The 21,344-nt window shown below is 30.0% G+C and overlaps 1 protein-coding gene across 1 annotated transcript; it reads right to left on the bottom strand.

Moving 5' to 3' along the window:
- Positions 1-877: 877 nt before the first annotated feature.
- LOC133316238 (gibberellin 20 oxidase 2-like) lies at positions 878-2,262 on the bottom strand. The gene is made up of 3 exons (XM_061517964.1): positions 1,706-2,262; positions 1,257-1,578; positions 878-1,141 (listed from the first exon to the last, which is right to left on the bottom strand). The coding sequence occupies exons 1-3, from the start codon at positions 2,257-2,259 to the stop codon at positions 878-880; spliced, it is 1,140 nt and encodes a 379-aa protein (XP_061373948.1). The 5' UTR covers positions 2,260-2,262.
- Positions 2,263-21,344: the final 19,082 nt, after the last annotated feature.

Genomic DNA, 21,344 nt, shown 5'->3' with positions numbered 1-21,344 from the left:
AAATGGTGAGTTTCTAAATGAGGAATCTCAGTTGTAAAGTAATTGTTTTCCTTAGAACTAGTATTAAATAAAGGGAAAAACAACTCTCATGTTGTAAGAAAGTTTTTTCTTATACTAGTGACCTTCAATCTTTGTGTAGTATTTTCTTTTGTTTTTTATTTTTTAATAGATGTGAATTCCACACAAAATATGTCTATAACATAAAATATTTATGTCTTACTGCATAAAAAAATCAAAACCCTTAAATAAATGTATAAATTATTTTGGTCTTTGAAAGTTTTGACTAATATGAATTGGTCCTCCGATGAACTTGTTAGTAAGTTAATAACTTACCTAAAATAAATTTATTAATGAAATGAAAACTTCAAAAACTACTCTTTATAGACAAGAATTTTCCGAAACCAAAGAACCACAATTATACAGACGTGATAAGATTTTTTGACATGAGTATAAAAAAAATTTGGTTGACACCAAATCCTAACCGTTAATTTGTCTTGATCTAATGACTCTAATTTGTAAGATGTGATTTAATTAGTTGGGATTAATTTCCCTCTAATCCGACGCGTGATATACCTTACTGGATGCTGTTAGGCTAGGAGGTCATTCACAGTTGAAAGGTTACATTTGCATAGAGAAAAGTTGCTTGGATTACCATATCATATATGCACATTACATGAAGAACCCTTCTATATCATCAAAACGAACATTACAGAATTACCTGATGAATTTCACTTATTGATTCATCTAAACTATTTTATCCTCACTGTTTTGTTCATTACTCAACACTAGTGTACCATACTCAAAACATGAAGAAACTCCGATTCAGTCTCTCCTCGTTTCCTTAATCTGCCACATGCATTTCATTTTTCTTGAAATCTTAGTTCCTTTTCCGCTGAAGCCAATTGGCAAATGCCTCAAGTGTCTTCATGTCAGCTCTGTAGTGCTTCTGAGTAAACTCAAGCAGCATAGGCCATGTAAAATCTGGGTATAGCCTTGGACTGAAATTGTCCACTAATTGACAAGGTGCACTTACCACTTTATCATTTCTTGGACACAAAAAGAAAGCAAGAGATTTTCTTGTTGTCTGGCTGTTCACCACTGCCCTATGCAAGCAGCTCTTGTATCTCCCATTCGAAAGAGCCTAATCAATAGAAACCAAAAACAGGTTTAACACCAAATATTAAATCACCAACCTAAATTACAACCTCATTGTTTGGTTTGGTAAGTTGAGTGCATGAAAGGAAAAAGTAACATACCATGAAGGTATCACCAATATTGACAACAAAAGCATTGAAATCTGGGCTAACGGAATGCCATTGATTGTCAACATAAACTTGAAGGCCACCCACTTGGTCTTGGTGAAGAATGGTTAAAGATGTTGGATCACAATGAGGTCCAGTGCCTAAAGTGAGGTCAGGTTTTTGACAAGGTGGATAGTAATTAAGCCTCATTATTGAACTGTTCTCTTCAAAGAACTCCTTAAAATAGGCTTTACCAACTCCAAGGCTCATTCCTAGAAGCTCCATTATGCCTAAAGAAAGAGTGCTCATGGCTTCACAGTAGTCCTGATAAACCTTCCTGTATAAATAAACAAAAGCATAATTTAGCAGCAGAATCAAAGCAAATGAAAAACATGAGTTAATTATATATCAACAAAAAAAAGAAAAAAAGAAAAGAAAAAAAAAGGTGACATATTTTTGATTACCCAAATTGGTCAAACTCTTTGCCCATTGTATTGCATAAGTAGTCTTTGACAAGATTAGATGAGTTTGTGTCAGCTGAGAATTGAAAGGAAAGTGTCTCTTTCCAAGGAAGCTTGGAAGAGAACCTACCAGTGAAGCTACTAGCATAACCACAGTGTTCCCCTACTCTCCTCTGAGCTCTCTGTTTCTGAGACAGGGGAAGCTCAAAGAAGTCATTCATGTAAAGATGAGCATCAGAGATTAACTGTTTGTCAATTCCATGATTGACAACCAGAAAGAAACCATGCTTTTGGCATGCCTCACCAACAAGCCTTGAGGCTTCCATTGATGCAACTGGGTCACCTGAGAGGAACCCTCCCAAGTCAATGAATGGGACTACCAGTTCAGGTACATCAAAGCAGGCTTTCTCTTCATCAGGCCAAATGAATTGTTTAGGTAGATGAAGTTGGTCTCTAAGAACTGAGGCATCAAAAACCAATGGTGGTTCTTGTTCTTTGCTTTCTTGGTTTAGTGGTTGAGGCATGGAGTGTATGCTTGTTATGCAGTTTATTGCCATTGTATTAATTAATAATGCTAGCCTGTTGCTATGGTTGTGAGAGAGAGAGAGAGAGAGAGAGTGGTTGTTGTTACGAGGGAGTGAAATATAAGTTCGTAGATGAGATGAAAGAAAAGCCAAGGCCGTTTGTAATCTTATATAAGCACGGACACACATACACACACGCGCAGACGCACTGTACAAATAACATTTTTTTTTTTTGCTTTTATTCAGAATCTATTTTGATTCAAATTCACTTTCCACTTTGAATTTAATTTATCAACTTGTCTTTATTAACGTAATGTAAATTGGCATGAAACACAACTTACAGCACTAAATTTGCAAGAAAGGGATCCAAGGTGAGATATTTGCAGAATGGTAGTTCTCTCTGACAGGAAATAATTAGATTAAATTATTAAAATAAATAAATTTAATTTTTCTTTCTTGAAAATTAGTTGCTTAAGATTTCTCAATTATTTAAGTGATGGTCCAGCCGGTATTTATCTTTTATCTTGTTCCCTGAATTATGTTTCTCAATGGCATATTGTACTTTCTAGGTGAAATTAATGCTAATGTCAGAGTCTTCAGTCGAGAAACGAGGAGTTCAGTATTTAAGAAGAATTCCAGCTCACGATCAATTGTTAAAATCGAATTTTTATGTAGAAATGTAAAGGGATGCTAAAAATATAAATGGTAGAAACGATATGAAACATAAAGTTTTTATTACACAAAATTAAGATATAAAATTATATATATATATATATATATATATATATATATATATATATATGAGATAGGATCTTTTGACAACGGTGTCAAATTTTAAATTTGATATCTCATCTAAGGGCCGTTAGATAAAAAAAATCAATGCTGTCACATGCTTTCAAATCAGAGTCGTTGATCTTTTTTGATTTAACAGCTCTCAGATGAGGTGTCAAAATGTGGTGTCAAAGGATCATGCTTCTATATATATTATCACATAAGTCACTATTCAAAATTAAATGAATAATTTCATATTTAGAAGATATAATTTACATAACAATTCCACCGATGGTTTCACTTTCTTCTTTCTCTGCAATAGCGACCCCGTGCGAGATTTTTTTTTTTCATTGTGCATTTTGATTTAAGGGAAATGGAAAAAGTTTTTTTTTTAAAAAAAGAAAAAAGAAAATTGGACCATGGATTAAAAGTTGACCTGATTCAGGTTTTTTTTTTTGTATAAGACCCAATTTAATTTTTTATTTAAGTTACGTTTTTACACGTAGTTTTTACCTGTTTTTATTAAGAAAATTTTTTACTTGTGTTTTAACACTTATCAGTTTAGTAAAAACATAAAAATGTAAGTTTTTAAATTTTTACACTAGTTTTTGACAACAGTGATCACCATAGTATGAAATTTGTTGCTGTACATTACTTGTTATTTTTGAGTATGATTCATACTTTGCATATCAACGAGGGTTTTTCTTGACAGAGTCAGCAGAAAGTCAATTGAGATAAAACACCCGGGCCCTTAGAGGCCTGGTACTTGACTTATTGTAATTTTTTTCTTAGTTGTTTGGGTTTGAGAGCATATGAATAGTTACTATTAATGTTTCTAAATCTTATTTATATTCATTTGTAAATCGAGTAATTTGTAACGAGTGATGATAATATAATACAAACAAACTTAATATAATCTATATTAGATAATCAAAATAAATTAATATGTCATATTTTCCTTTCCTTTTTTTTTCTTCGATTTGTGTGATTGTCTTGTCCAACAGTTACAAGCCAAAGTGTTTGAATGATGTTAGAAATCAAAGTGTTTAAATGATGTTAGAAATGACACCATCTTACACACTTGACTTTCTCTTAATATTATGGAATAATAATCTTCTTATATGACATCCTAAAATTCCTAGTGCTCATTGCCACTTTCACACCCTCAACTCGGTGTAGCCTTTAGAAATGCCTGCAACCTTTTTGGGGGAAACAACTGTAGTAACTTGATGCAAACTGTGAAAGGCAAAAGCACAAGTAACTACTACAAGTGACTAGTCCACTATGGTATGTCTTTAACAAAATATCTTGGAAATTGAATGAATAAAATATCTTGGAAATTGAATGAATAAAACATCTTGGAAATTGAATGAATTTAGGATATCTAAGTGATTCATGAAAACAAGGGAAGAGTTCAAAAAGAATGGGAAATAAAAAAGGAGGAAAATGAAGAGGAAAAATCGTGAAAATAAAGAACAAACATAGAAGAAGTACATGCATGGATAGATAGGATCAACTAGTGTGACTAGTAACTAAATGATGGAAATAGCATCCGATATGTGAGAGGAGGGGAGAGACAGTTATAGAGACTAGTTTTTATTTTGATATCAGCTAGAGATTACAGAGGAAAAAAATGACAGGTATAGAGTTGGAGGTTTTCATGGAATGAAAGCACCAGAAATAACGAGCAAAATGACTTGGTAGCTTTCAGTTCATCATTGGCTGAGTTTCCCATTATAGTATTGATTTGAAGGGCAGCAACAGGTACTGGGGATTAATGTATCCTATCATAAATATATTTAATATGTACATAATAACTATTCTGTTTCTTGGTAGTGTTTCTTAAAAAAATTATTATTTTTTATTTTTGTGTCTTAGAATAGTTTTTGAAAAAAAAATGTTTAATATCATGTTTTATTTTTATTTCGAGAATGAGAATTTCGTTTGATAACACCACAAATAATAGAAAAAAAACACTCCTATTAAGCATAAATTTTTTTGGTTCATCACTTTCCTTTTCATATAATGCGATGGCAGCGGCAACAATAACGTGGTGATGATAATGGTGGTGGTGGTAGTGGCATGGTGATAATAGTGGTGGTGACGACTGTGGCTGCGACGATGATAGTGGTATTAATGGTGGTGGCAGCAGTGGTGGTAGTGGCATGGTGATGGTAGTGGTGGTCGTGGTAGTGATAGCATGGTGGCAGCGATGGTGATGGTGATTGGTGGAGGTGGTGGTTGTGGTATGACGATGGTGACGGTAGTTGTGTCGGGATGGTGGTGGTGATGATGGTAGTGATGAAGAGTGATTAAGAGAGATAAATGTTTTTCATTTTGTGTCTGGAACCAAAAAAAGAAATTTCTTTATTCTTTTTTATATTTCCAAGTATAAAAATTAAACCAGTTCATTCTCGGAAACAAAAAATAAATCGATATTGTCAAACACTATTTCTATCCATTTTTGTTTTTGGGAATAAAAATTGAAAAAAAAAACTAAATCCAGAAAGATTATCATGCATATTCTTAGAGGGCAGAGAGAATGGTGATTAAGTTTGAGAAGGGTATAGTGCAATAGTGCTAAATGTTGGGCAGTCTAGGGGAGTCCAAATTACTAGATTACTATTCACATATCAATGGACCTAAGTAACCAACTTAAGAGAAGAAAATTATGACACTATATTTTAACTAAAAATCTTAACGCATTCTATTTATATGTCATTTCACTTATATGTGCCATATCATGTTTAGCATATTCCTTCCGGTTGTAGAAGGTATGTAACACTTTCAAAATACTAAATATATTTTTAAAATTTAAATAAATTCACATAATATTTTGTTGAGTAATTTTCTTTTATTGCCATGCGCCTTTAGTTTCGTGAACATGCATAAACTGTATATAAAGTGGTATATAATCGCAGTTCGTGTGGCACATAGGAGGGTAATGATCAAAATGACACTTTTTCCTTGCAATTATAGAGGACAAAAGCTCAATAAGTTCTCTCCAACTCGAGCAAGTTGCCCAACAAGCAGAACAGATCAGGTTGGGCCTTACTATTTCAAGTATAAAGTTGTTTCCATTTAATTTGAAGACAACAGGGTTCGTGTTCTTTCATTTTCCACTAAAAGATGGCTTCCTTTTTTTCCCATCAAACGTAACATCATTAGCTTGTGGGTCATATGGGGTTTTGGATTTTATTAGAGAAGAACATGGGAATAGTACCATCATATCCCAAATAGAGTTTAGTCCTGGATCTTGAAGTGAAGTAGAGTTGATTTTATGGTCTAAGTGGCCACCAGAAACAAATCATCTACAACGATGTCACTAAAACCCATTTTCTCAAGTTTTTGGGATGCAGGATATCCTAAGTAATATATTTGTGAATAATTTTCAGTGTTTTCCTTTAGAATAATTCTAAATATTCCTATCCCATATTCTTTATAATTTGTTCGATTATTAAATAAATAAAGTATTAAATATGTTTTTTAAATTGATATCTTCTTTGTTGAATATTAAGAAGATTATTTATAAGATGTTTTGTGGGAATATGATAATTTTTTTTAAGAAGTGGTGATGGCTTTAGTTAATGAATAAATCTTATAAACTCTTATGGCAGTTATGAGAAAAAAAAATCTCACTTTATTAGATAAGCAATAAACGGAAGAAGGTAAGAGTACTATTCTTTTATTGCATAATTCATGCTAAATGTGGTTATCTATTTATTTTATAAAAGAATATTATATCTTTTACAATCAAAATTAATAGTTAGAAGGGTTTAAATGAAAAATTATATTCCAAGAGTTCACTCAAGTGACAATATGAACTTAGGGGGCGTTTGGTACGTGAGATTTTTCAAAAATCTCGAGAAATTGAATATTTTTAAATTTTAAATTTACAGATATTATCATAAACTGGATGTAAAAATCATATTTTTGAAAATTGAGATTGTCGGCTAAAAAAAATTTCTCCTCTACCAAACGACCATTTAGGACAAACAATACTGCCAAAATAGTAGGAGGTTCGAATTTAGTTGGAGCTGGATAATTGTCATATTGCTCGACTTATAATTAATTTCATATTAGTGTGCATATTTTTTCCCGTCCATTGTAGGGATATTCAGAAAATCTAATTCGTCCCAATAAATTAAATAGGGTTATGAAATTAAAATAAAATAAAAATTACCATCCTTTAAAATAAAGTTGTCGAGACCTTGAGAATATTCCTACCTGGTTTTTATTTTTCTTAAAAAAAATCCAAATTGATTTTTTTAATTATTAAATAAAGAAAAATTTAATTTTTTTGTGTTTGTAAGATGTTAAATATAATTTTTATTTGATATTTTATTTATTAAATAATAAAAATATTATTAAGAAGATGTTTTGTAAATCTACTATTTTTTTAAGGAGGTGACTTTATTCAATGAATAAATCTTATAACCTCATATAGCAATATTGAAAGAAAAAAGAAAACAAATCTCGCTTTTATTAGATAAGCAATAAATGAAAGAAAGTAAGAATCAAGATTGCTTTTTTTTTTATTATTATATTATTCGTGCTAAATGTGATTATCTATTTAATTTTCAAAAGAAAATTAAATGCTTTGTTGTAGGGGTATTCATCAACCAATCCAAACCGAAAAATCGATAACCGAACAAACCGAAAATTGAAAAATCGAAAATCGAAAAAAATTTGCAAATTTCAATTGGATTGGATCAATTTTCGGATTGGTTGATGAAAATCGATTCAATATATTAATTCTCATCTACCTACGTGGGTTTTTCCCCAATCATAGCCCAAAATTCTAAACCAATACTCATTAACCCATCAACTAAACCCAAAAAAAATCTAATCACATCTTATCAACAAAATTTCATCTGCGTAGAGCTCCATATCTCATTGCCCCAAAAAAAAAATAATATTATCATTTACTGATGCTTTTGTATTTCAATTTTTTTTACAAAGCCAATATATATACAAAAGATGTTATCTGCACAATAATCATGAAACAAATTTTAGGATATTCAAAAAATTGAAAACCGATCCAATCCAAATCGAAAAAAAAATGAATTGGATTGGATCGGATTTGAAAAAAATTCAAACCGAATGGATGATTATATGATCAAACCAAAAGAATTGGATCAGATAATTTTTGCTTCCAAAATCGATCTAATCTGGATCGCGAACACCCCTACTTTGTTGGCAAGATTAATAGTTATAAATACAATCACGCTGTTATTTATTACCAAATCTTACATTTATAAAATGGGTTTTCATTTTATCATTTAACATAACACAACAAACTTTCCTACACTCACAACATTTTGTGGGGCCCACACTTTAAAAAAAAAAGAAATAAAAAATTAAGGCACGTAAAACGAATCTCTATAACATTACACAATCACTTTTCCTACAACATAACTCTTATAAAACCCTTATAAAATCTTGGCTTTTAAAAAAAATATGACGGTCACCCTTTAAAAAAAAGCCGCCGAAGCCTTGAGATAATTAATTCTGTCATCGTTATATTAACTAAAATATATGCAATTCAATATTTGTTTGGATTATGAAAATATAAGAGATGAATAAGAATTATTACATTCAATAGTAATTGACTGTGGTAGAAGTAACTTAAATATTTTACCTATAACGTTAAATTTTGAATCACAAATCGTCTCTTTGTACTTTACCTAACAACTGTTTATAGCGTAAAATTATGTAAGTAGTTGATTAAAAATAATAACAAAGTATTATTTACGAAAGTATTTGTCACGCATAAAAATTGATTTACATTAGTAGAAAAAAATGTGTATCATTTTAAAAGATTATTTTTTTAAGAAAGAGAAAAAAAAATCATTCTCTCTATTATGATTTATCTCTTTTTTATTTCTTAAAAGAATATATATAAATTCATATTCTTTAAAAAAATACATATTTTTCCCTTAATCATATGAGATATAATTGTGGAAAAGGAAAAAATAAAAAGAAGAGAAAATAACAATAATAATAATAATAAAGTTATGTATAATAGATATCATTACCCTACTATTTTAAGTAGGACCGAACTGAAGAAGGCTTACAATGCTGTTTAAGAAAAAGATCAACGATATGACAATCTATGAGTTCATATATTGGACTGGCCCACAAGTTTTGACTTCAGAGGTCCAGTTAATCCGTACAAGATATATTGGTGTTTGAAGGAAAAACTGTTATTTGAGCATTGGTTCATAAAATATCTTAAATGCTTTAATATAAGACAGTATTCGGAAGAAATAAAAGTTATATTATAGTATCATTTATAATAATGTTGTAAAACTTCATTGTTTAATAAAAGTATAACAAATTTAAAATTAAAAATAAGCACTAAAATCTAAAATACACCACGTTTGTCATTATTTATTACATTTTCTATCTCAAATCTGTGTTACGCCCTATTTTCAATATAATTATAACCGCACAAATGATAATAATAATTCAAAAAAAGTTTTGGGTAAGTGTATAAAACATTGACTCGTAGAGGAAAAAACAAAACTTACAGAAGATTCTATAAGTAAGAAAATATTTTTGTATAAATTTATAGGGTGTTTGGTTTTGATTTAATTGTATAGAATTTGTTTTAAATAAAATACTTTATTAATAAAAAATTTATTATAAAATATTTGTCAAAGGAAGATGTTATATTTATAATTTTTTTCCTTTACAATCTCTTACTTTTATGGTTATTGGATTAAAAGCAAATTTACGGCTCTCATTTAATATTATTTTGTAACAACTGATTTGATTTTGATCAAATAATTATAAAGTGGTCGTAATAGAAAATAGTTTATAATATAATCTCCATCTTGTCAAAAACTACCCCAAAAACATACTTAATTTATGTAATTTGAGTGCACTAAGTTAATAAAATACTTAACACATCATTATTATACCAATAAATATAATCTGTTTTACTAAAATCAATAATGTATTAATATTTTGTTGCTGATCCTAATAATGTATTTATAAAGACTTAATTTATGACAAAATATAATGATGTCTTTTGATCGATACAGCCTACTCAATGAAAAAAAAAAAAAAAACTTATGTTGCTTTTTCTTGTTGTACTACATTCAATTCAAGTATACCAAGTTAATACAAAATTTTATCCCTAAAATCAGTATATTATAATTAACTTGCTTTCTGTGTTGACTTACATGGTTAAAATTGTCTTTGCCTTGCCTTATGGATGCCAAACCAACATCCTTAAAAACAGGAATTAATTATCTTGTATAAATTATGCACAAGACAAAGTTATGTGAAGAGAGACAACTACACACAAAGAATATAAATATGTAAACATTTGTGAACCTTATTATGATATTTGTATTTATTCCTGTCTTCGCATAAAAATATCCACGTAAGAGAATCTATAGTGTTTACCTCTTCAAATTAATTGCAAGGATGTCTTAGGCTTCGTTATCTTGTTTTTATCCTTATAAGTTTAATCCATTAGAAACCTCAAATGAGCTGTAACAGGAACATCAAGGAATGAGCAGAAAACACATTGTAGTGGCAATTTAGCTGCAATAAAATTGCAGAGGAGAAGCAATAATATGAATTAATTATGATCTTTTGTCCATATATTTTATGGACAAGATACATACAACTAAACCTGCTGGTTGTGCTATTTACTAGTTCTCATTAAATGTTTCTTCACAGAAATAATAATTGAATGCAGCAACACAAGTACTTGTGCAATATATATCATTAATTTAAAAAAACAAATAAATAAATAAAAGTGGTAGTTTAATTCACAAAAGTGAGGAAATGGGCCGGGGAAGGAAGAGAAAGAGAGACAATAATGGATGTAAAGTGTGAGCAGCTGGGGAAACAAATCAACACAAGATATCGTCTTCGTTTTTCTTTTTGTGAAATGACCCTGGAACTGATGATAACCACAAAACTTATCTTCATAGTAGTAAAAATGAATGAGCATGATTAGTGTGTAATCTATCTTAAAGATCATTTCCATACCCAATATAATAAAGACATGGATTTCAGCTCTTTTCCATTTATCACTTTCGAACTTGGGTATTACACATTGCCGACAAGATCAGGTGGAAGAAGATTGTTCACTGTTGGCAAGTACTAGTGTTGAATTATGGCGGGCATCTAAAAAAATTTCAACTAAACGTGAATTCATTCAACAATGTTGAAATTAGAATTAATCTCTACACTAATTAGCTCATGTTTTTGATCCATTAATTTCTTCATGCAATTATAGTCCAACTTATTTAACAATGTTGACTTCTCAAGATTTTTATTGAGGTAGGGTATATGAGAGTACTGTATATAATTCAATCATTCACATATTATCCTTTCTATCACTTAAATTTCAGTCTAGTGACTTACCAAAAAATAAAATAAAATTTCAGCATAGTATTGCTAGTTCTGCTTTTAACTAACTCGAGTTAAAAAGATCAACAATGCTAAGAACAGCTTCATATAAGACTAAGATGATAGGCGGCTCCCAGGAACAACAGCCAATAGCGAGGGATTACCATCAATGAAATAAGCTAGACCAATGACATAAAGTGAGTTGACACATGTTACAACTCAAAACTTTAAAACATTGAATTTATAGGTCTTCCCACTTATATACACTTCACTTAGTTTATTACCAATTAATATGAAACTTATTATACTTGAATATCTCAACATACGAGAAATACATTGTTTTCTTTTTTCTTAAAAATAGTTATTTAGATGAAAATTTATGTTGGGTTCATGAGTCTTCCCTCTTATATACACTTCACATAGTCCATTATTAACAAATGTGAGAATCATCTCACTTGAATATCTCAACATAAGAAGGATACATTGTTTTCTTTTTTCTTAAAAATAGTTATTCAGGTGAAAATTTATTGTTGTTTTTTTTTTTTTAGGATAACAATTTATTGTTGTTTTGTTTCTATAAGATGATATCTTAACTAGCCAATCTTCGTAGTTGACACTATACAGAGTTGAAATAATTCACAATTTTCATATAGATTCAAATCCAGATCTGAGTTGATATTAAATCAAGCAAAAGTATTTTTGGAACATACTTCAGAAATATTGTTTTCTGAAAGTGATTTAACAGATTCAGTGACTAATTTGTTTTGTGGTGTTTATTAAACTGCTAAAAGATTTTCCAAAAACAAAAAAAATAATAATATATGTTAATTAGTAGCTTCGACTTGTGTAAAACCGGGATTTCAACCCAAAATCCATCACAGCTCTTGAATATTTGAATATGAATAATCAATTTTTTTATGTTGAGTCAAATTAGTGTATCGAATACCAAGAGTTTTGAACTAAGTGGAAGTGAGTTAAGTCAAAAGTGAGTAAATTTGTATTCATGCAAGAACCTTTCTCCATATGCACCGTCTGCTTAATCTTTCCCTTTATTACTTCTTCTTCTTTTTAGATAAGTGCATGTCCTTTTTCTTTTTCTTTTTTGGTAAACAGATAAGTGTCCTTTTACTTCTCATATAAGTGCTTCTGACAAAAGAAATAAGAACTATAGAATAGGGCTATAAAATTGAATTACGAACATGCCATAAAAAGCACACTCTTCAACATGAATTCTCAAATTTTGCTTTAGTATTGTGGGGAAAAAATACAATAACAATCTATATTCACGATTAAAATACTTTTTTTTTTATTTGAAAAAGAAAATTTGTAAGTAATTAATCACGTGATAAAATTAATATTTGAAAAAGTTTCAAGTTACATGCTTTACTTCCCCACTCTTGTCCTGCAACTTTCCATCTGGGTACAACCATTCATGTCCTTAACTTTTTGGATGACAATCCATCTCTAGTACTTTATGAGCAAAATTAATCAAACAATGCCATTGGTGGTATCTGAATTCAAACCTATAAAAAGTATACTTCACATAAAGCAACAATGTTTCTTAGTTTGTTGCCTACAAGTCTAAAATCATCACCAATCTGTTAATCACCCCATTTTTAACATGCTTCAACTAGCACGTTTAAATTGATCTTTCATATTATTCCCAAAGTTACCTTAAGAAGAATGAGAATGAGTGTTGGTGATTATTTCTGATATACAAAATTCAATCTTCACTCATTCAGCAGTTCAATGATGCTGTGGCATCTCAAACTTGTAATAACCGTCAACTGATTAAGAACCACATATATTGAACATCCTCACCTGATAAATATAATATTGTAATTTGATTCTCATTGTGTCCATACAATTTTCTCGATGCTAAGTGCCAACATTTATCCTTGAAATTATAAAACTTCCTGTTCTAGACCCATTTAATGGACTATTTTCCTGCCACACAAAATGGGCCTAGCCCAACAGTAGGTAAAACTCTTTTCTTTTATAGATAAAGGGTTAAACTTCACACGCAGAGACCTTTGAACCTTAATCCTTATTTACTGCACATATGACATACCACACCTTTTTTGGCTTCCTGACTCCTCTTAATGCACAATGATCTGTAATCATTGATGGCTGCCTCCTCCATTGCATACCAAATAACAGATCCTAGAGCAACATTGATCCACAAGGACCAAACACTTCCTAAATTCCAAATTGCCTGAAATCCCACATTCATCACTAATTTGGACAAGGGATATTGCGTGGAGAAGACGGACAGAGGAAAGATAGCAATTAGGTCTTGGTAGAGGTAACTACATATCATGATGTAGTTATCACAGTGTCATGCAGATATCAGGCAAAGGTTAATGAGCATTTCCTAATGAGAAAATACCATGAAATTGACATAAACAATAAGGTTGGATCATAGCAAAAACTATAGTTTCTAGACAAAGGGGGTGGGTGCCACAATTAGGACAAACACAGTTCCATATCCTCTTATTATCTTGGTTAAAAGATTGGTTACCTTTGCTCCTATCATGTCTATACCATTATTTGTTGGTGGGAATTTCAGCCATCAGAAACTGGGGGCAGAGACAATCCCATATTGATTTTGGTTTTGGAGTTTAGAAGAAAAAGGCATGCTTGATTGTGATGATAGCCAAAGTATGTTGGCTTATCCTGGGAAATGTGATCATGACTAAGTTGCTTTTCAACCTTGATAATGTTCATTCTTTGGAATTAACAAAGGAATATCCTACGGATGATAACACATACGAATGCATTTTTATAGTACCACCGTCCCATTTAGGGCTGTGCGTGGTGGGTCAGGTCGGGTCAGGTTTTTGTCCGACTCGACCCAACTTGATTTTTATAGGTCAGGTATTTTGATCCGACCCGCTTTAATTTGATCCAAGTCAGGTCTGACTTGGTTTGGATTTTGTTGAACTAGTTCAGAACTCGATCGGATCTGACCTGACTTGGTTTCCGAAGTGGGTCTGACTTGGTTTCTGAAGTGGGTCAAATCTGATCTGATCCGTTTTTGACTTGGTTTTCTCATAAAATTTCGTCGAAATTTCCACATTGCAAATGACGAGAATTTCGTCAAGAAATTATTTTTTCGTCGGAATACTTTTTGTCGAAAAGCAACGAAATTTTTTCTCTAATGAAAATTTTTACAAAAATAAATTTTCTATCGAAATTTAGTTTCCGTCAAAAGTTTTGACGAAAATGATTTCTTCCATCAAATGTTTTAAACGAAAAAAAAATCTATCAAAAATTTTGACGAAATGTTTTTTCGTTCAAAATTTCGATGGGAATGTGTTCTGACGAAAATTTCAATGGAAATTGTTTCGAGAAAAATGTTTCATTCGAAACTTTCGACGAAATTTAGATTCTCTAAAGAATTTTGACAGAATATTTTTTCCGTCAAAATTTTTCATTGAATTTTTTTTAACAGAAATGTGTTCCGTAGAAATTTTTGATGGAAATATTTTTTATCAAAAAACTTAACGAAAATATTTAGTAGAAAATTTTCGATGAAAATGTGTTTCGCTAAAAATTTTGACGAAATTTTTTTTTTCTGTCAAAAAGTTTAACGAAATTTTTTCCGTCGAAAACTTTCGCCGAAATTCGAAATCTGTAAAGAATTTTGATGAAATTTTTTTCACTCAAATTTTTTTAATGGAAATGTGTTTCGTCCAAATTTTCGATGGAAATTGTTTTGAGGGAAATGTTTCATTCGAAACTTTCGACGAAATTTAGATTCTCTAAAGAATTTTGACAGAATATTTTTTCCGTCAAAATTTTTATCGAAATATTTTTTGTCAAAAATTTTTACCAAATTATTTTACAGAAATGAGTTCCGTTGAAAATTTTGATGGAAATATTTTTTATCAAAATATTTAGTCGAAAATTTTCGATAGAAATGTGTTTCGCTAAAAATTTCGACGAATTTTTTTTTGTCAAAAAGTTTAATGAAAATGTTTCTGTCGAAAACTTTCGCCGAAATTCGAAATCTGTAAAGAATTTTGATGAAATTTTCTTCCGTCAAAAATTTTTGATGGAAATGTGTTTCGTCGAAATTTTTGATGAATATTTTTTTTTTAAGGTTACAAGGAATTGAACACAATACCCTACACTACACACACTCCTAACACACACACCCCACACCACTATTTTTGTGAAATATTTTGACGAAATTTAGATTCCGTAAAAAAATTTGACAAAAAAAATATTCCGTCAAATTTTTTTACATAAATGTTTTTAGTCACAAATTTTGATGAAAATATTTTTCGTTAAAAATTTTGACGTAATTGTTTTACGTTAAAACTTTTCTTTTAATGTAATTGTGATTTTCTTTTTTTTTCACATAATGGGTATGGGTCAAGTTTTGGGTCAATGAGTCAATATTAAAACAAGTCAGGTCTAAAACTGACCCAAATAAAAATGGGTCAGTATTTAAACCAGTTCAAAAAATATAGGTATTTATGGGTCAGGTCAAGGTCGGGTCAAGATCAGGGCAAGTGAATCAATTTTTTTGCACACCTCTAGTCCCATTGAATATTAAAGACTCTCGTTCATTTTGTGACACGTGAACGGTCATTCATTTTGTGACATGTGTAGGATCCGCTCCCATATCCTGATAAAAATATCATGTCATCAAAAAATAAAAAAGTTAAATGACAACTCATGTCATAAAAAAAGAGAAAATTAAATAATAACCAGAATAAGCGAATTGTCACAAAATAAATGGCAATCCCACTTAATATTCAGTGGGACAGTTGTATTTTAAAAATTTCCAATGCATACACTATGGGAACTTAGACCCTGAACTCATCCGACATATATAAATAATAATTAGCCTTGGACACCATCTGTAATGTCTTTTTCTTTTTCTTTCTCTCTTCTTCTTCTTTATTTTTTCCAGTTTTCCAATTTTCAAAATGTTACTCACGCGAACTATTTGTTGTACAGAAACTTCATTATAATTGGTTTACAGAAATTTCTCAGTTACAAATAAAATGATGGTTTAAAATTTTTCTAGAATGGATTTAAAATTTGTGAGCTATAAAAAATAAAAATCCTATGTAATTATAAGAGTTATTTTGGCCTTCAACGTGACAGGGAACAATTATCAATTGATTAAGTAACCGTCCACAGATTCCACACAATAATTTTGGATGGGCTGTTTTTTTTTTAAAGAAGTTTTTTTTTTTTTTTTTTTTTTTTTTGCAAAATAGAAGTTTTTTTCGTACTTATATGCAATTTTATTTTATTTTAAAATGTAAAATTGTATTTTTTATTAAACCAAGATTTCTGATTTCTGAAAAAGGATAAAATATCATTTATATTTAAGAGTGCTATTTAGATATTGATATAAACACAAATAGATTAAAAATAATAGTTGATAGGACCTTACTTGTAAAATTATTACTTAATTTATTCTTAGATAACGTGAACTCTCACTTGTATTCTATTAAAGAATGTGAGAATTTCTACCTTCATCATTTACTCCATAATAAATCATAAGATGAAAGAATGAACCAGTCAGATGAATCTATAACTTGACTTACAAAAATTTCATTTTTACACTTTATTTTTTACACTTTTACTCTATATTTCATTTTTATATATATAAAAAAAAATCAAAGTAAAATTTTCTCTCCCACTTTCTATTTTCTTATAAAAATATAAAATGGAAGTGTATGCAATAAAGTTTAAGAATAATAATATTTTTTTACTATAAAATAATACTTAGAATCAAAGGAAAACTGCTAGAAAAATATCTCTTATATCAGTTGGTAATTGGAATAGCTACTCTCGTGTTATTTAACATAACCATATCATGCGGGAAGATCTATATATTTATGATTAGATAAACGATTATGAGAGATGAGAGAGAAGAAATATAGAATAGGGGGTGATACGGTCATGTTAAATCCCATATATTTTTAACATGTTTTTCCAATGATATAATTATGTTAAATAATATATGAGAAAATTCTATAGGAAAAATAACAAGAAATGTTAGCAAGGCTATATATACTACCTTATTTGCACCTCCCCTAACGCGATATTTTTTTTTTAAGATTTTGAAGTATGACTATTGCATAGATCTGTTTTTTATTATTTTGTGCTGAAATTTAAATTTTATTTAAAGAATGAGCATAAAAAATAAGTTCTAGATAAGTTGATCATAGATTCTGGTACATGTAACTAATTCTCTTAAGAAAACATACAAAAAAACTGATAGTTTTATTGATGGAGTGTAGTCGTTAACAAATAACAATTAAATAAAAAGTGTCTCAATGAGATAACACTAGGGTATTTTCCGTATGAATTGGATTGATTTTGGAAGCAAAAATTATCCGATCTAATTCTTTCGGTTTGATCATGTAATCATTCATTCGGTTTGAATTTTTTTTTTCAAATCTGACCCGATCCAATCCAATTTTTTTCAGTTTGGATTGGATTGGTTTTCGATATTTTGAAAATCTTAAAATTTATTTCATAATTATTGTGCAAATAACATCTTTTGTATATATTAACTTTGTAAAAAAAATTGAAATACAAAAACATCAGTAAACGATAATATAGTCTTTTTTTTGGGCAATGAGATATGAAGCTCTACACAGATGAAATTTTGTTGATGAAATGTGACTAGATTTTTTTTTGGTTTAGTTGATGGGTTAATGACTCTTGTGTTTAAATTTTTTTTGGCTATGATTGAGGAAATATCCAAGTAGGTAGAGAGAAATTAATATATTAGATCGGTTTGGATTGGATCGATTTTCATCAATCAATCCGAAAATCGATCCAATCCAATTAAAATATACGGATTTTTTTCAATTCTCAGTTTTTCGATTTTTGATTTATTCGATTATCGATTTTTCAGTTCTGTCACCGCAGTTTGAATCGGTTGATAAACACCTCTAGATAAAGCGAAGCATTGTACAGCTACAGGCAGTCCATTTCCATCTCTACAGCTCAGGGAAGACCATATCTCAATCCCCAGAGCTTCTAATTCGTACTTTATCACAACAAAAGCACAATTAGTTAATCTTAAAATGATGAACATATATCTGTATAATCTTATACGTATTATTAATCATTTGATCTCATTAAAATTTTAACGATTCTAATTTATTCATGTGCATATTAATATATATATATATATATATAAAATAAAATTTAGCATCTTGATATCCACTAGTCGTGCTTATCAGTTTTTTTTCCACTTTATTACTTTTGATTTATTTTTATAAAAATTAAAAATCTAATTTAAATAACAAATTTACTGTTCACATATAAATGTTTTTGCTTTTATTTCTATTTCTTGTGATAAATACTTAGATCTTATCTTGTCAGACTCAGTTGAGGGGTCTCTATTAGTATTAAGTTTGGGAAATAATTGTCTCATTTTACATGAGATACATGAGATAATTATCTCATGTTTCTCTCACATAAAAAGTTATGACATCATTTTTTCTTTTTTCTTTTTTTAATGGATGGTGGGCTCCATTATATTATGTATCTATAGTAGGAGATACTTATCTCCTACAACATGAGAAAAATAAAACCCATTAATTATTAAGTAACCCCTAAAGGAACAAAGTAAGGGAAAAGGGACAGAAAGTATTGTCGGGAATCACATTTTTTGAACTTTTTTGTATACGTCCTCACCTGTTATCACCTAAAGTCCTAAAATGTTCATGTAAGTCTAACTGCAACATTTTTCTTTTAGGCCACGTATGACGTATATATCTACTAATTAGGTATAACTTTTTTCTTTTCATGATAAAATTTATATGGTGGGAAGGAGCCAAATATTAAAATTGAGTTTTGTCCTTATAATATAATAAAAATTCAAAAATAAATAAATACTTGAAATATAATTTGTACATGTAAATATGATTAATGCAGCAAAGCAAACCTTTAGAGCTGCGGGATTGGCGAATTTTACTGTAATTACTTTATGGGAAAGTGTGTATTATTTTAAAAGATGTAAAGTTGTGTTATTTTAAATGAGAGAAAGAGATAGATAAAAGAAGAGAGAGAATAGACAAAAAAAAAATAAATGTATGGGTCCCACCTCTTTGTGAGAGTAAAATAACATAATTGGCAGCTGAGCTCCCAAGGGATTGCTTGGTGTAGGGCTCAAACCCTGTCTCAAGCAGTTTCTTGGAAAATCTTTGGGGGCCAGAGGATAAGCCAAAAATCTTCGGTTGACGGATTAGTCTCGTCTTTTCTCTGGTTGCGAAGCTTAGTGCACCCACTGTTACAATGAGGGGCTAACCCAAACGGGCCGTACCCCGAGGGCATGGTGCCCGGAGAAAGTTGAATGGAAATACCTCCTGGCAATGTACCAAAAAAAAAAAAAAAAAGGACAAACACTTTTCCCTTAATTTATTCATCATGAATATTTCATGCTTCTTAAATCTTATTATATTATAACGTCGCTTCTCTCTCTCTCTTTTTCTCGAAAATCAATGAGGATGAAATAAATACACCTCCCAGCAAGAAATGAAAATTAAAGCGAACATCTATAATCCTAAAAATATTTTAAAAATCTAAATAATGTACATTAAAAATATTTTAGTATATGCAAATAATTTGAAAAGAAAAAGGTTAGAGAGCTAGCTAGAACATATGATTCCTGTCCCGTTCCATGTCCTTATTATCAGGCCTTAGCAGATAATCATCCCCATACCCGTTGCCTGTTGCATCAAGAAAATACCACTGGCCTTATCTATCTGAAGAATTTCCCTATGCATAATATCGTGCAAGTTACCAAACTCAAATTCAGATTGCTTTATATATTATCATGCAAGTTACAAACTTATTGTTATTATTATTATATTTTGATGGGTAAAAAGTATAAGAAAAAAAAAAATGTCCCCATTTCAAGATTAGGGTATATCACAAATCTCACCTGAACTTACAAGTCCAAAGGTTCAACGCATTTTAAGCCAATCTCGTTGCCGCCATACGTTTTAACTTCTTCTTCGATTTTATTTTTTTTAGACGTAGGCAGTTCCAATATTAGGAATTTGTATTTAATTGATTTAATATAATGAATCCCACATGACACCAACATATTAAATTCAATACGTAAGTGCCCTACCTTATGATGACTTACCCTATATCTATCTATACATTACTTTGACTCCAACCAAATTAAGTTAAATTCAATTGACATTAGCCAACTAATATGACAAGATTGAATTCCATAAAGAAGTTTTCAAGACAAGTGGTTTCCCAGATGAATATGCGCTCTCTAACATTTCATATATGTTTTATGCTGAGTGTATTATTATTATTGTGACTATCGTTATTTAAGTATGATTCATTGTACAAATTAATCTAAACTGTTAGGTCTAAAAGGTAAATGTAGACTGAGTACATAGAAGATTTTCTTATATTTTCTTTTGTTACTTTAAAGTAATAACTTTCGCTTCCGAAGGATGCTCATGACACAACTGATAAATCTCTTGGGCTTAGGTCGTGTTTGGTACTCGGATTTTTTTGTAAAAGCCTGGAAATTGAGTTTAGGTAAATTAGAATCTTATGTTTGGTAGCCAAAAATTGAAAATTATTCTAGATATATTTTTTTTCTGGATTTCATTGTGCAGTGTAAAGGGGGTACAGATACCAGCTCAACAATACCACAAATTTATTGGCATTTTTGGTTTCCAAAGGAAGTGATAAATTAATAAGAAATTCTGGACTAAATTAACCCTACCTTTGTGAAGTCTGTGAAGAAACTTTAATTTTTGAGTTCAGAGCTATGTGGTTCAAAAAGCTCTACCAAAAAATAAACGAAACTGAGGTTATTTTTGTAAAAAAATGTCATATTCCTATTAATATTTCACAATCAATCAAACGTAAATTCATTAAACTTAACCAAATAATCTCGAAAAAATTAGGGTCTACAAATAGCTTTTTAATAACATTCCAGAAAAATATATTTTTACTAC

Source organism: Gastrolobium bilobum, unplaced genomic scaffold (assembly GCF_033153095.1).
Source record: "Gastrolobium bilobum isolate Gb01-03AN ecotype WA unplaced genomic scaffold, APGP_CSIRO_Gbil_v1 utg7242, whole genome shotgun sequence".
In the NCBI taxonomy this organism is placed as follows: Eukaryota; Viridiplantae; Streptophyta; class Magnoliopsida; order Fabales; family Fabaceae; genus Gastrolobium; species Gastrolobium bilobum.
The sequence above is the reverse complement of the archived record's forward strand: the minus strand, read 5'-3'. Positions and strand labels throughout refer to the sequence as shown.